We start from the raw sequence: 17,309 nt of genomic DNA, 5'->3' as shown, positions 1-17,309 counted from the left end.
ATACTTAGCTTCGCACGCTTGGCCGGGATACTAGACACGGGGACTTTGGAGTTAAAATTCTCACCTTGATTTTTAACTGATATACCTTTTTAAGACTGCGCGCCTTCCAGTAGCTCCTGCGCCAACTATATCAGTCCGCCATTGTTAGGGCGCGCACCCTAAGCAAAGTTGAAAAGGAGAGCTGCGTACCCTTCGGTGTGAACTTAGCTGAGTTCATATCAATAACAAGAGCTAGCTTTCGGCGACCACACAAATTAAATTATATGCTTGGTCTCAAAGAATGATGGCCTCAAATGCTGCTCGATGGCGTTTTGAGTCAAGTTTTTTTTGTTCTTTTTGCACGCAATAAGCCCTGACTAGATTTTTGGTTGAACTAGCTCACACACAGCCAGTTCAAAATAAAAAAAAAAGTTAAACACTCCCTCACCCTTACCCCTGGGGCTGCTCACACTTTCAAGTTCTCACTCATGAACTCACTGAACTCATGCCCCTCACCAAACTCAAAAATGCACGACCCTCATTGAACTCATGAGCTGACTCACTCACCGACCTCACTCACTCAGATCTAGTTCTCGCCCTCACCGTAGTCGCGGTGCTGGCGCTCGTGGTGCACGCGGAATGCGAGGCTGCTACAATCCTGCCACGAACGCTGGCGTTTTCCGCCGCTGCAGCGCCAGCCGTCAAGTCGCCGATTGCAGAAATGTTTTTTTTTCTTTTTGTTTGTTTTGCTGCAATTACTTCCGCGCGCAGACCGTGCGCTTGAGGAAGACCCGCTTTGTCGGGATACAAGGGCGCATTATCGCGCTCCTCGCAAAGAAGTATTCCTTACGATGTGCGGCGTTCGTTTCAAGCATTCACGACAACTTCGTACAAGTATCGAGTGAGCGTCAGGAGCGTTGTTTATTCCGGTGTTAATTTTATCATTTAAAGATGCACCGCCCTGGGTGCGTATTTGTTTCTGTATAGAATATTGCATGTTAGGACGATTAGGTCGGCAATTCGTTGTCGAACAGTCTTATTTTGAAACGATCGGTCTTTATTTAGCATGGTGCACAGAAATTATTTCGGCTAAAAATATCCTTGAGGATATTTGTTTTCTGGAAAAATCAACGATTGAAGAACTTCGTGCGTGTACTACATTAATTTGCTCATCGCGTATCTTATTTTTGTTGCACCGCACATACCAACTAAACCTGGGGCGTTCTAATCTACTTACTGTATTCCTCTTTAAAATATTATACATTATGGATCCTGATATAAAATATTTATCGGTATCAGATGCCTTCAGTCTTCTTGTTGCTCAGACAATGTGTGCTTGTGTTCAAATTTGTCAATATGTTACATATAAATATTTGCAAGCTACATGTATAATTTTACCTTTTCTAATAAATTCATCTATACATTTTGACGTATGCTAATTTCTAATTCGTGTTCATTAATTTGTATGAATATAATACGACCTAGTCTCGTAAGCGCAAGTTCTTTTATCTCCGATACTTAAATGACCTCATTTATAACTACAAATAGTCAAATTAGAATATGCAGCAATATTTGAGGAAAAGAAAAGGGGGGGGGGTGGAGAGAACATGGTCATACAGCTTAATTAAATAGTGTTCAATTCTCCAACACTTGTTTTGTTAGATACAAAGAATGTGAGCGCTCTATCTCTTCGGGCTGGGAAGGTCACTTTCGAGCGCGCACGAGCATGTACGCTTCTTAGAATGGGTGCTTGGGAGAGTTGGATATACATATTGTAGGAGAAGCGCAAAAGTAAACTCACTCGCACTGTAAATGCACGCACACCAGAAAAACGGTCACTCACGTCGCGCTGACTTACAACTCAAATTGTATTTTTGTCTTCTTTCTTTTTTTTTTTCACCCGTATTAAATTTGTCATGTCTCACTTCGTTTTCTTCTGTACGAAACAAATAACGATGTCTATCGCACATTACCTTCGATAGTCAAGATATAACAATTCTTTTTCTGTAAGCGTTATGGATGAACTACTAACACAAGTGTCACTCCTTTTTATGATGCTAGCTGCCTCTATTATCTCACGTGTTAATTGGTGATGGTTCTTTCCAATCACGGTGCTATTTTTGAAGTCCGCGTTGCCCCCACAGTCATGGCAGTGAATGCCCAAAAGCCCTGAGTTTGCTAATCGGGTGTTGTTGTCATTTATACCTTTCCCCTTTCATGCGTCAAACAGTATGTAGGACAAACTGGAAGATGCATAAATGACATATTAAGGGAACACAACAACAACACACGATTAGCAAACTCAGGACTTTTGGGCATTCACTGCCGTGACTGTGGGTGCACTGTGGACTTCAAAAATAGCACCGTAATTGGAAAGAACCATCACCAATTAACACGTGAGATAATAGAGGCAGCTAACATCATAAAAAAGAGCGACACTTGTGTTAGTAGTCCATCCATAACACAATAAATACGTCTAATGCCTAATTTGAGGGAGTTTGAAAAACACTTCTATGTTGGATGGACATGCCGAATGGAAAGCTACTTTTTAAACTTTATCTGAAATGAAAACGTGTCTCAAAAGGTATTCATCGCGGTTTTTCTTTTTTTCAGGGCGGGTTTATTTTGCGACGTACCTGTTCTATACAGGCTTTAAGAAGGTTTTTTTTTTTGTTTGTGCTGTGTCCCCTTAAGACTTACGAACTAAACATATGCGGAGGAAGGGGTGTGTGATTTAATTTCCTTACGTAGTGTACCTGGAGTGAATTTAAAGCGATCTGACCGTTGCTTCAATATACCTGCGCAGTGGACGCCCGTAGGGTTAGATAAGTTCGTCAGGTTATTTTGGCCGGAATCTGAAGCAACGCGTGGGTTGAGGAGTACCGAGCACTTTATGAATACTCTGCAGTTAACGATATCGCGATGCTAGCTGACAGTATCATCGTAGAACTAAGTCCGAAGCAAACAGCGTGAGCATAATGAACAACACATTGCGTTTCTGCAGCTATCCAGTTACAGCTGGGCTTGAAATGTTGCCTGATATAGATTAAACGACATGAGCGCAATAGAGCTTTCTTTCAGGTCTCTTGAGTGGTGGGCATAAGTGAGTGAAAGTAATCACAAAGAACCATCTGGGAACAAGAAAACCAGCAAACTCTCCTTTAATCACCCCCCCCCCCCACACACACACACACAAAAAAAAAGAAAAAAATCACGTGCAACGATACCCATAGAGAGCTTAAGAATCGAAGAATGTTCATGCTTCTCGGCTCGTGATTCGTTTTTGGAGTTCATATTGGGCTAATCTTGCTATCTTATTGACTGAGGAGCGATGGTAGGACGCTCACGATTCCTCATGTCCTCCGTTTCTTAAGCAGCCAATGTCTCTAACTTAGTCTGAATTTGAAATATTGCTTTTGTAATTTGTGTCTTTAATTAGAAACCATCAATGGGAAAGTAAAATACACCAACGTCACAGTTTTTCACAGAAGAGCAAAACGAAATATTTATGTTAAATCTGATTGTGTACGTAGCCCTGGCAAAAATCAATCAAGCCGTGAAGGCGTCGTCGTGTGAGTCGAGTACATTAGAAAAAAAGCATACCTGTCGGTTTGGTGATGACTTTGGCCGTACGCTTTCCGCTGCATTCGTTTGAGGTGCATGCCAAGACCTCTACTGTGTAGTTTCTTGATGGTAGAAGGTCATCGACCATGAGACTTTGTTCTGACGAAGCCAACGGTTCTAAGTCAACTATTACACGAGCATGGAAGTGCTCTTCCCCATTCGAATCTGACAAAATCTGGAAGAGAGAATAATATTAGATATGAGTAAGGTAAATCCTCAAGCGAATATAAATATTGATATTTAATTGAGTAACCAGAAGTTTGGAGGAACAGAAGATGATGATAAAATCTGTGTATGTCAAAACTGACTACTCGAACACCTGCAGGGGTTGCACTTACTTTTTTATATTTTTTCTTATGAGCAGAGATACTACCGCACAGTCTGCATCCAGTGCTAGTATCTACATGAAGTATTTACTATTTATACATAATAATGTCCGCTACTCTCATTGGAACGCTTACGCTTTTTAGGATCAGGTAGGTTCCATCGTTTTACAAAATCTCCGATGGCTTTTCTTTTAGTGCCCACTGCACCCAAAGCGGTTACTTAGAAAAACCAGATAAACAAGTATGCAAGCTTTCGAGCTGACTTATTGTGTTCATGTGGCTTGTGGTGAAGGCTGAGTTGAGAGAAGTGCGCTGCTTGTAATTTACCTCGCGTCTCCCCTTCCAGTAAAATTTTTTTTTTAAATAAACGTTGAACGTTTTTTTTTTGCGTTGAAGTTTGTAGAACGTTTAGTCTATTTGTCTTGTTTCACAACGAATAGGGGGCACTCCTCTCCAAACCTAAGTTTTCAGTTTCTTCCTACACCCGTAAATTTTTGCGTGCCTTATTCCAAGCCGCGCGGTAGAGAAATGCCTCACTTCAACCAAGTTTATCAAGGTTAGGGATAAAACTTGGGCCTAATAAGGTGTCTCTCAAAGTCAAGAGTTAGGGCCAAAATGCTTTTCGTTGACTCTTAATAACACTTTTAATGTCAAGTTTGGTTGTTCTTTTGTTCGCCACATAATTTCCCAAGCGCCAGAGAGAAGCCAACGAAGCGACATCAAAACAGAGCAACGTGCAGTGAGGTCTAATTCTGCTATTTTCACGGGAATTGAGGCCGAAAAACGCCTCATGACAACCGAGCAAACAAGCAGTGAAGCCTAAATATTTCTTTTGTTGGACAATTTATTGCGGAAACACCAAGATAATAAAATTCCCAAAGATTTTCAAGTTCTTAAACATTTTGAATTCTTTTCGATTTTCAATACCCCGAATTGCCAGACAAAAACATATTTTGTCCCAAAAATTGTGTTGCTTAGAATGTTGCTTGGCTATGCTATTTTGATTTCTTTAATTGTGTGCTTTGGCAATTAAGATATTCTTTACTTTAAAGCGAAAAGCTCACTATTACATCTAGGCATCTATATATGGACGATAGACGTCCGTTCTTGAATCCGCGCTTGAATAAAAACAAGAAAAATAAAGGAAGCTAATTGACAGACTGTATATGTTCAATAATGACAACTTAAGGATAGTTCAAGATACTTCACGCATACGAATATTGTTTTACAAATCTCTTATCGAGACGGCGTTTGATAGCCTTCACAAGATAAATAAACTCCCGATAAATACGAGTACTTACATGGTCAAAGGAATCCTCTGCGGAATTTACATCTTTCACTGTTACCTGAAATAATAATGTTTTATTTTCTAAACAGGTTACAATGTCATAATTACCCGTTTCAGTACAGAAAAAATGGTCTAGCAACAAAAGTGTATGCAGGTTATTTTTGAAGACGCGGGCCAAATCGCTCCTGAGAAATTGATACATCCTACAGAAAAGCAAAAGTTAGTGCCGTAGTGGTCTGGTCTAACGGGCCTATGAAGAAAAAGGATTGGAGTTTGGTATAATTAGGCAATTAATTATTTTTAGTTATTATGCATAAATGCATTGTTGGCTGGTTAAAGGTATGCATGTTCAAAGGCATGGTTTCAGTTAGAAACTTGCAGCACGTAAGCGAAATCTACTATATCAACCTGCATTGCAATAATAGAGGGCACGTGCAGCATTTTGCTACGTTCCGATCAAATGCCTTAATTAGGAGGCGTTTATAGGTTTCTGTTCCTTATTGGAGTGCCTCCCCGCGCCAGGTACCCCACTGCCCGTGGCCAAAGCACGCAACGCACGTGCGGCGCCACGCATCGAACCCAGAGGAGACTAGGTAAAAAGCCTCAGGGACTGCCACAAGACGTTTGCGTTTTTGACGTCCGTTTTTGTGCGAAGATGCATCTTTATGTGGAATGCGTTGCAACGCACGCATGTTGCGCGTTTTGGTCGCGGGGGGCGGAATTGCTGGCCCAGAGATGAAATCTGAGGAGACTGATAAGTTTTTGTAAACGCCGTAAAATGCTGTGCATATGTTAGATAGTTATGTCACGGGTGGATTTAGGAGATTTTGATAATTCGCATCACGTTTCGATTTTAATTCGTACCTTTAAAGTTAATAATAAAAAATGCGATCACAAAAAGTACTTAACTACCCAATTAAATTGAACGCTAATAATTTTCCTTAACGGACTTTCTGGCACTTGTCACTAAAGCAATAACGTTTTTTCTTTGCAATGCGTAGCTTTCACATGAGCAATTTGGCTGCCGTTTCCAAAAACACTGTATGCTATATTCGTGAAAACATCTCTACTTTTCACACGTTGTCTAGATATTGCAGGAAACACTGGAATGCCAGAAAACTAGTAATATACGTATATGCCTGAGCAAAGAACTCACTGAAGGATTGCAATTTTACAGCTCACTAATTACTCTCTTCAATTAAATTAATTTTCTTCTCAGTTTGTGTGCTTGTCACTATCAGTTCACAAGAATTATACCGGGGTTTTTGCCCTCCTCCGCCTCTTTGAGTGTCGAAATAAAAACAAATTCTGTTACACCAGATGCGCATTAACATTAATTTAATTTCTTAGGCATTGTGGCCTCAGGGCTAGTACGTGGACCTTTTGATGGAAGTGTAATTTAATAATTTGACAAAACAAGAAGAATAGGCCCTGAAAATATTGTTTTAGAGCCATTTAGAGTTTAAAAAAAACATGTAGTTCCTTGAAACAGGCTTTTTAATCAGCAATGAGGCGTAGTCAGTGCTTGTAATTCTCATGCAAACCACCAGAGATTAATATGCGATTGAGTTTTCAAATAATTAACCAAAATACTCGGACAGAAATATTTTATATCTAGGAGAAGTGTGCTTTCTTCGACTGTTTGGGCACATGGTAGTTATTGGTCTATTTTACATAACTATGAATGGCTGATGTCCAAATTGATTCTCAATTTAAAACTATACTTTTCAAACTACTTCTTGTTAAATAGCTAAAGGTAAGTTTTATATATGATAATGATCCAGTAACTGCTCGGTTACTTATTGCCCTCGCCTTTGATTTCTCTTAAATGAAATACAAATCTAGAGAACGAGAATTCAGAGATTTCTAGGAGGGTATTACTTCAAGCACGGTGCTTTATATCGAGGGCCTCAGCGAATTTCACTATTCGGAAAGAAATATTGTGTATATATTTTTTAAATCGTGCATCTAAAGAGGGCTTCATTTTTTCAAATAGTCACACTGTGTCCAAGTTGTCATTCAACTTCTTGGAATCACGGGCCAAAGTTAACCTCTTAATACGCGATATGCGAAACTGCTTCGTTGTCTGGAAGCGCTGTGTGCGCGGCCATCTTGGTCGCGTCTAGTTTCTCGAATTTGGGTGTCTCAGTATTTCCGGGCCAGATACGCTCTGCCATTGATTGTGATTCAGCAACTTTATTAGTTTCTGACTTCCTATAACTGAAGAAGGACTAAGGACTAGGCCGTCATGCCTTTCGTCTCTGAGGACATGTTCAATATTTTTCTTTTTTTTGACGAAAAGACGTATAAAGTTTTACTGTTTAGGGTAAGAAGACAGTAAGACGTATAAAGTCCTACTGTTTAGGGTAAGAAAGCAGTAAGACGTATAAAGTCTTACTGTTTAGGGTAAGAAAACAGTAAGACGTATAAAGTCTTACTGTTTACATGCGACTCAAGGCTGTTTTAGCTGTTACTGGCGAAGGCTTTAATTGGTCGAAAGCTGTGAGTTGTTGTAAAGAAAACTGTACCCTCGGAAATAATTTTAGGCGTTGCAAAGAACTCAAATTGGTTTCAGATAGCATTGACCTCAAGCACAGTTGATTGATGCCGCGCCGATTAATGAAGACGTTTTCAACGCTCGCAGAATGGAAGCACTGACTTCAACAAAGCTACCCCCCGCGCACCTTTGCTCCAAGCAAAAATTTAACCTCGGCTTGGACAAAAAGAAAAAAAGAAAGACGTTTACAGATCTCTCTAACGCGAAATTAGAGCGCAGCTTTTGAGGAGGAGGAGGGAAGGGTGTGTACGGAAGGGTATGCCCCTCCTCCTCCTCCGTACGCTCTCCTACTCCCCTCCTCTTCCCGTCCTTTTCCCCTCCTCCTCTGTTACTCGTCCTCCTTTCCTCCTCATTCTCCTCTCTTCCCTCTTCCTCCTCCTCCTCCCCTAAACTCCCTCCTCTACCCTCCTCCTCCGTACCCTCCCCTCCTCCTGCGTACCCTCCGATTCTCCTCCCCCACAGTTTCCCCACTAAATTTAGCTGAAAAATTGACGCCACATGACCTCAACAGCATTTCAATTCCCCGCTAATCACGTGACGTAATTTTTCCCGCTAAATCTAGCAGAGCAACTGAATTTGTTCGTAGGTGATGTGACACCAAGTCATGTAACGTCATTTTCCCTGCCAAAATTAGCTGGGAAACTGAATTGGTGCCGAGGTAACGGGACGCCAGTTTTCTAGCTAAATTTAGCGAGGAATTGAATTGCTGTTGAGGTCACGAGACGTCGATTTCCCCGCTAAATAAAGCGCGGTTTCGCCGACGGCGACGCCGACGCCGACGGCCACGCCGCGAAACCCGGAAACGAACGCCTAAAAGCTGCGTTCTAAAAAAGAAGAAAAAAAAAAAAAGGAGGCCATAAATTAAAGCTCGCATTGCCGTTGTTGCTCCAACCGACATCGCAGCGTAGCTCTTTGCTGACGCCGACATGGAAGTGTTTGCCACTGAAATGAACTGAAAGGGGCCCTGCGACGACTTTTTAACTGGTTTTTAATTTGCACTGAACCTGAGCGCACTGGTAGTAACTTAGTGAAACTTTTATTTTCTTGACTTTACCTTAATTTTAAAAGTTTTTAAATTAAGATTACAGAAACAAACAAAAAATAACGTCCTTAATGACGTCCTTCGTCCTGGCTTGAGTGGCCGTACACTAGAGGAGGGGTACTGAGCTCACCGAGCGCTCACGGCTGCCGCACTCCGTGTCGGTGGCTCGAGAGGGCGCAACTAAATCATGTGCTGGATAGGCTGGATGAAGCGAGTGGCCAGGGCTGCTCGCATTGCATTTTCAGCGCGATTAAACACTAATTCGGCATGCCACTTCATTGTCCACAAACGACACCAAGCACGGGGTAAATATCAGTTCAGAACGGGAGCCACTTCGCGCTGCCAAACCGCAAAATAGCCAAACCGCAAGCCAAACCTGCTCGCCGAAGGCCTTCGGAGCGCTCGGACTGCCCTGCTGAAACTAGATTTTAAATGCTACGTTCTTTAGCGCTTTATGCAGACGCGTGCCCTTTCTTGTGCTAGGTTCGTTCTAGAAGTATATATATATATATATATATTATTTTTTAGAGGGGAGCTGAAGCGGTTCTCTATTGAAGTAGAAACACGTAAATCGTTTTCATGTGGCCTCCACAATCACAAATACCAGGAACGTTTTCTTTAAATTTGGTGCACGGACGCTGCAGATAATCGTCTTCAAAGTATAGCCAAAGCCCGTTTTTACAGCAGCGTTACGCCATAAAAAGAGTTTTCAGAATATCCGCTTGAACGCATTTTCAGCGCCTACCCAAGCTATGCACGCGCACTCTTGCTATTTTTTGAAAGGCCAGAAAAAATACGTCACGACTGGTGTCAGTCTGGGGAAAAATTCCTGGAAAGTTTGCAATTGCACGCGCTGCCCAAACGAGCAACACGCGCTTGGCGGCCGGAAAATTATTTTATCACGTAACGACCGGTCGGAGGGTTTTCATATTTTCACGCGTTTAGTTACATCATCGAGAACAACGAACATCATAATCAGATTTACTTGATAAAACACTTTAGGATTCACTTCTAGCTCGTTTTTGTTTCAAGAATCTCTTCAGCTTTTATTTAATAAAGAGCTCAAATATATTACAGAATTTCAAAGCACCTGCTTAGATCATAATTACTGGAACAGCAATAAACCATCCTCACCAGCCAGTCTTACTTTGCCGCCGCTGCCACGTTCCGTCGCGGAAACGTTAGTCTTTACGCACAGTGCCGAAATTTCGCTACTGCTCTGAGCGTGCTTTGCCATCCGCTTCGTGTTGAGAAAAATTTTGGCAGCGTTACGAACGCGGCGGCCATTTGCTAAAATCGATTTGTTTGAAAAGATAGAGGAATTAATAAGACATTCAACGAAGTGACCAGGCGGAAGAGGATTTCATTGATGATAAAACTGTAACATTCAAGTATACCGTATTTGTGTTTAAATCTTGACACTGGTTTTTATTATTTGGAGTTACTGCCTAGCTGCAAGCTCAGTTGCACCCTGTTGAGTTATCCCTTACATCAATGTTCAATTTTAGTTTATGACGCATGGCTTTGGGATGTGAGATGACTTGACTATAATCAAACAATTGGTGTAACATTTTTTGATTACTTGCAAAAAAAAGCAGAGTGAGAGTGTGCCTCGCGCATTTCTCTGCCTTTTTATTGTCTTTTTTGTTTCGTGCTATTTTTTAACACGTTCAGTTTGTAATTTATACTGCGGAGAAATGTGTGAGGTAATAACACTTACCTGGAAATATTCAGAATGGCCGGCGCTTCGCCAGCTGATTAGAACTTCCGTAGGAGTTAAAGATTCTGCCACAAGGTCAACTGGATCTGAAAGCGAATTTGCATACCTCATGAACAACGTTTTCTATGATTACGTTTTTGTGAGGACGACGCATTTTGATTGTTCCACTCATACAAGTTGAGTCTTATTAGGCATCGCTCGCATCAGGCTGCTTGCTGAAAACGACAGTGCGTGTTTGTTCGGCACATTGGAAACACAAAAAAAAAAAGAACAACAGTGCGTTGTATCCAAAACAGAGCTCACTCAGTAAAGTAAAATAAAATCGCAAGACTTGCATTTTGCAGAAATATTACTTGAAAATTAATTCCTGAGCTCCGTAAATGGAGAGATATAAATGCAAGGTCCTTAAAATCGCTCGTCAATACCTTGAACTATAAAAAAATTGGCAGCGATCTTTACCTTCAAGGCCATATAATGCATGAAGTGCATTACAAGGAATTGGTGAGGGTATTGGCGTTTCACGTGACGTATGTTTCCCGCTAAATTTAGCGGGTAACTGAATTGATGTATAGGTCACGTAGCGTTGATTTTCTGAAGCTGTATAGGACACGTCACGTCAGGTGTCGTCACATGACGCCACTTTCCTCGCCATATTTATCCGAAAATGCACGTACGGACGGACGAACGGAGAATATTTTGGGAGGGGCTACGTTTAAGAAGCGTTTCATGTTTTAAATTCCCCTTTCAATTATAATAATCTGATTTACGCGACCCAAAAACTAGAAAAAAAAAAGAGTCTTTACGTTCCTTGCTTTGTCTCGACTTCTGCTCAACCCTGGAGACAAGAAAAAGTTTGTTTTAGTCTCTTTGGTGTTAATAATGCACCTGACCTTCAATGTCTCAATCTAGCGATTGTTAAACGTAATATTATGCTTCGTAATTGATTATTTCGTCTTCAAAATTGGTGAATACATTAAACAAAGACCCGTTCACACACTTGCGTTCGACTCTGACCGAGTGAGACAAAACCTGCTTTCAGGCTTTTGTGACGTCTTACGGTCGGCTCCGCAGCAGCGCGTTCGGTCGCAAGCAGCCACAAGAGGCTCACACACCGGTCTTGTCTGAGTCGCTCGGACTCGGTCGCAGGTGTATGAACGTGCCTTAACGTGATAATCTACATTTTCTAACTTAAAGAAGTAGGAAATTAGTTTAAAGTTTAGTATAATTTTGCTTTTGAAAGATTGATTAGCAGCGCAGCGCCCCAGTCTTATCGCATTTGAAATTTATTTGCGGCAATTGTTTTTTCAATATTACTTTTTGTTATAAATCCTTTCATAGTTTTTGTATTGTCAGGATTGCTTGAAAGCCTTTGGGTGTGTTGCGTAAAAATGGAGAGGTTAATTTCTTAACGTAGTTTCTTGCAGACCAGGCAACCTTATGTAGAGAATGTTACGGAGATAAATTCCAAGACTCAAACACAAAGAAAAAACTCAACGAAATCATGAAGCTCGAACTCCTTGAATGTTTAATAATGCGTCGGAAAAATAATATATTCCCACTGACGCACTCACCTAAAGGAATCGTCGTCACTTCGTTTGCATACTCGGGACCCCAGAAACTGACGCCGGTGCTTATTGAATTTTGGGCTGACACAAACACTTTGTATTGTAGTCCTGGTTCAAGAGTTACATTGGTAGTTGTCCATTTCTGTTTAGGCGTCCACGTTGAAGCAATATCGATGTCTCTATAACCTGACGAACCCCTTCGCCGATCCTTCGGTTCCCAACGAATGCGATATTTGGAAGGGGGTCCATTCCAGAACTCAGGGCTCTTGATCTCTAGAAGTAAATTTTTTTTCTCCGACAGGACGAGGCGAACGTCTTTTGGTGCGGCAGGTTCTGCAGAAAAGGTTAAGAAAAAAATGAGAGTACAATATATTTTTCGTTTCAAGAGTATTTGAGATGGAGAGGGAGGATAAAGGGAAGAAATAAAGTCCATATCAGCTTAATGGGCACCGGATGCACAATTTAGACATTTCCAGCAGTTATCACTCAAATTAAAATGGTGAGTCACTGGGCTGTGAAGACATGTGCAGTCTTTGATATTCAGATGAAGAGACCTACTTCGTCCGCTCAGAGTGAAGGAGTTTTGATTTATTGTGCATTTGGTGCATGATTGAACGGTGGAGACCTACAAAACAAATGTTTCACTGAACATAACTGAATTTTATTAATAAAATATATTTTTTTAGCTCCAAATTACATTTTCTTCAGAAAGCGGTTGTTAGCATCTTCGAACTTCCCCAGTCCCGTTCTAGTGCAACATTAAAGCACAGTAAGACAAAAAAAGCATCAACAATAGATTAAAGTGACCTATACCTCATGCCCTCCATATTGCATTTCCTAAAATAACTAAATGATTTAAATACTAAGCAGCGGGTCCACTAGAGATCCTCGAAACACACACTCACCGGACGGGTTTGTTCTTATGGTGACGGTTGCCGCCCTTCCAACTTTCATTGGTAGAATTTCCTCTTCATCTACGGCGATGTAGAATCTTCTCAAAGTGATGTTATACTCGGTCCACGGTTTCAGGTCAGTCTGTGTAAAGTTTATGAGCTCTGGCCTTAGTTTTCTTTCAATGAGATGATCGAAGGATTTTACGGTCAAAAGGTAACCTCCAAGCTTCAGTGATGAGTGGCGCGCAGTTTCGGGAGCCTCACCAGATGACCACTTCAGAAAAGTGGAGTTTTTCGTGGTATTTCTGGCCTTCAGGGTAAGGTTCTGCAGCAAGTAATCTCTTGGAGCTGTGAAGATAAACGGATAATTATGACGATTTTCAATCAGTCTAAACGGTGCATAAAAATAATCTTCAATTTTCACGACAATATTTTTTCCTGAAACTTGCACACTATTTCAGGTAAAATATGTCTTCAAAGATATTTTACATGCATTTTCCAGGTGATGCTCATTAAACGGGCACAATTATTGTTACGCTACATATTAAGTTCACTTTTTTGAAGATCCCCGAATATCTCTGTTTCAACATATTTCAGTCCTTGTACCCCTGATGGACAGGTATGTAGAGTCTAAAATTTTCAGGACTGTGTTCGCTGATAACGCAATTATAAATCCAACCCACGGCGTTCCTGAGATATTATTAGGATATAAGCCTTTTGAACAGCAAAATGTTCTCGTTCAAATGGGTCCCTTGGTCGCTTCGGCATACCACTATATTCCGAGAAAGGTACTTAGGGGTCGGCGCCGATTTGTTATACATAGTGTAGTAAAACAGAACGCTAACATTACGCGTTGCCTTTGTTTTATAAAATGTCTAACATAAGTATTCTATTGTGCAGGTTGCTGTATAACTTTCCACACACAAACTGAATGCTTAGTGGTAACCTTCTGTCTTGCAAACGTATTTTTGCAGGAATCGCCGAGCACAATGTGCCTTGTTCTGCTCAAAATCCCCAGATTTGCCAGAGCAACCGCGTGGCTAACTTATACGAAGCCACTTCTCTTGACAGAGAAAAGTTTTATTATATAATATAATAAAACATTGCCGTGGGTTTATTATATGGTTACACTGTCGTACGGACTCCGTACCAGAATTTCGAGATTCTTCAATCTGCCTCTAGCGAACCGTTCACGCAAAACAATCAAAAGGTCATGCGTGTTTGCACACATTCTTCCGCTGTTCAAGCTCTTATTGACACCAGCCGATGTCTTACCTATCTTACACTTCCTTGTAACTAGAATGTGCAAGATGTTTTATGTGATATTGACTCTGTTGTTGTGTGACACATGTGACGCACATTGCCAACGTAAATCAGGGACGCGAGACCAAATGTATATATATTTTGTTTATCACATATGTTTTGAGAAACAAGTATGCTTTATGGCAGTTGTCTAGTGTTTGAAATTAAAAATTATTATTATTGCACAGACTTTGAGGCACGGTGGCTTCACAAATAAAACTTTCTTTATTATATGCAATCACACTCACTGTTTTGACTACACCAGGCAGCACAAATGCATGATAAGAGATAAAAAAATTTGCGTGCTTAATTTATGTCAAATTAACACTCAATTAGTACACTTTATTAGAGACTACATGGCTGTCTTACCACAAGCATGGTTGCGTTCATCTTCACGAAAAGGGTCAGAGCATTGGGGTTGGCCGTCACAAATCATTGTACTTGGGAGAACCAAGCCGCGATCTCTGGGGCACTCGAAAGGCTTTTCGATGAAATTAATCTGGTCTGAAAAGAAAGGCATTGCCAAATGTGCACGTATTTAGGCAATAACCTAATATATACAACATTTAAAAATTCATGTTTCTAAATGTTTTGCAGTTTCTTTTAGCATGTTGCTGCAGTCATATGACAATGAACTGAAAAATGCGTAGCAACTCTAAAAGTTTCAAAGATATAGTTAGGGAAAAAAGTCGCAATAGCTATTCATGCGTTGCAACATTGATAAGGATACGAATGTAGAAAATATTTACTTGAATGCAAAACATGGTTTCAATTATCTCATACAAAACATCGCCCTAAATTTTCACTTTAATGTTCGTTCAATTTACATGGACAACACATGCAATCGTATGATTGGCTACAAAAACAAGCTGAACAAAAGAGTTACATACCTTCAAAAACCGACTTATTGTAACTTATTTGCCTAAAACACTTTCACTGAACTACCCTTGAAATGTATTCTTCTTCAATCAGAAACGTATTCGATGTCTAACTTTTTTTTTAGCCCACTATAATAAAAACTCCGTTGCAATTTTAAAAGTTCGGTGCCTAAAGCATTAAGAGCAAATAAAAGAATAACTAAAAATATTATTTACAACTGATGGGCAGCTTATTAATCATGAATAATGATTTTGTAAGTACGATGTTGTATTGCAAAAAGTTTGACCTCATGACAGCGATGGGAAGGCTCTTTATAATAGTTTTTATTTTTTCTAAGTTCAGACACATTTAAGTTACGATAGGGACTTTAATGCAGAGATCTTTCGGAAAAAGCCTTTCCTTTCTGAGAGTCTACAACCACTTGTTGCCATACGTTTGTCAACATTTACAAACTTTCGCTTGTACACATTGAAAAAGAAAATACTCTTCCAAAACATCTCTGCATCAAAGTATCTCTTGTTATTAAAATTTCTTTTTACGTCTTTCATGTATTGATGAAAACATTTTTACGTATACTCTTTGTTAGTTTACTAATCATTTTCTTATTTTTAGCAGAAGTCCGGCTTTTGACTGAATTATATTCTTAAATATGAAACATTTTTTTAAATTCTATTAGAGCATGAATATACTGCAGATAGGCACGGAATATTTTCCAAAGGTGGCCGCACACTGAGGCAGCTAGACACGTCTAATAGATACTCAGTTGTTCAGACTTTTTTGTGGAAACTGTGGACGTCAAAAATTTTAAATTCTAGTAGATTAATTACGGCTTCTAGTAAAGTATCATGCATGTGGAGAGGCACATTTTTTAACAAATTAATAATAGTGTAATGTATCTGATCAAAGAAGCATAGATTTATGTTCTAAAGGGCGACATAGTGGGTACGCTAATAATTAAATCAAAACCTTTTGTGACAACATTGTACCATAACAGTAATTGACTTCCTCTATTTTTGTGGTTCAGCACTAATTACGTTCTTCTTCTTAAAGGTGACTCTGCGTACCCATTACAAAAAAAAAATTTGTTACCACGCAATCCAGTGTCATCCTCAAAGAGCCAGATCGCCGACGCCGGGCTCGTTTCCAACACTGAAAGTAAATTGTCCTGTATATTATAATTACTCATTGTCAGTGCAAATGTTCAGTTCAAGGCAAAAAAATTATACAGTTCTGAGTACAAGAAGCATTGGTCAGAGAACGCATAAAAACAAATTGCTAATACCCCCCCCAAAAAAAAAAAGAAAACAAGAAAACAATCGTGTATAAGTTGCAGTTTTTAAAACCGCCAGACTAAAAAAACAGCAGAAGAGCCATATGCACTGCATGAAAGCACTGACATTTCAATTACGACCTATAATAGTGGTAATGTAATGGCGCAATAATGTTCCATCTTCTGCTTATACCTCATTTGGCTAATGGATTTGTATATACCCGTTAGCGTTCGGTGTCTAGCTTTGTAAATGCAAGCATTGCGATGGAACGTTGTGCTGCCAGGGGTGTCGCGATATTCACAAAATGACCTGGGAGGAAAGTCGACGGCGTCATGAGTTTCATTTATTATAGTGAGAAAGCTGTAAACACCACCACGATGTAAGATATACTGGGTGCTTCAGCGACTTTAAAATAATTTTTAGGAATATGAATGGTATAGCTAGACAAAAAAAAATCCTTCCGGGATTAAACTGCCAGCGAAGGCTGCCATCAGAGATTGCAAAAATTTTACTTATTAGCGAAATTATTAAGTAGAAATCGCTAATTAACTTTTCATGTAATGAAAATAGACAAATGATTCCAACTAAACACTTGCGGAGCGTCATTGAAAACTCCTAAATCAGTCTTAAGGATGACTCAACAGGATGAAAAACAAATAAAGCCTATTCAATTGATTTTAATCGCTTACTTTATTAAAATTAAATTTATTTTGTTTAAATCCTATTAGTTTTATTTAGAACACTGTAGCCACAAAATAGTGATTCTTTATCACTGGATGTATATTAAAACATGGATGATTGACTGATCCATTATTGCGATCACTGAAAACAATGCGGGATAAAGCGTTACTTCAAACTAAAGT

The 17,309-nt window shown here is 39.9% G+C and overlaps 1 protein-coding gene across 1 annotated transcript in view; it reads right to left on the bottom strand.

Annotated features, from left to right (window-relative positions):
- Positions 1–17,309, bottom strand: part of LOC8043915 — a 54,979-nt gene that overhangs the window by 31,629 nt on the left and 6,041 nt on the right. The window contains exons 2-8 of the mRNA XM_029975309.2: positions 16,265–16,324; positions 14,666–14,800; positions 13,007–13,342; positions 12,108–12,434; positions 10,537–10,622; positions 5,231–5,275; positions 3,583–3,778 (exon numbers count right to left, since the gene is read on the bottom strand). Coding sequence (XP_029831169.2) covers positions 3,583–3,778; positions 5,231–5,275; positions 10,537–10,622; positions 12,108–12,434; positions 13,007–13,342; positions 14,666–14,800; positions 16,265–16,324 — 1,185 coding nt within the window. The remainder of the gene's footprint in view (positions 1–3,582; positions 3,779–5,230; positions 5,276–10,536; positions 10,623–12,107; positions 12,435–13,006; positions 13,343–14,665; positions 14,801–16,264; positions 16,325–17,309) is intronic.

Source organism: Ixodes scapularis, unplaced genomic scaffold (genome assembly GCF_016920785.2).
Source record: "Ixodes scapularis isolate PalLabHiFi unplaced genomic scaffold, ASM1692078v2 PGA_scaffold3__209_contigs__length_174095766, whole genome shotgun sequence".
In the NCBI taxonomy this organism is placed as follows: domain Eukaryota; kingdom Metazoa; phylum Arthropoda; class Arachnida; order Ixodida; family Ixodidae; genus Ixodes; species Ixodes scapularis.
Note: the sequence above shows the minus strand (reverse complement) of the source record. Positions and strands in the feature narration are given on the sequence as shown.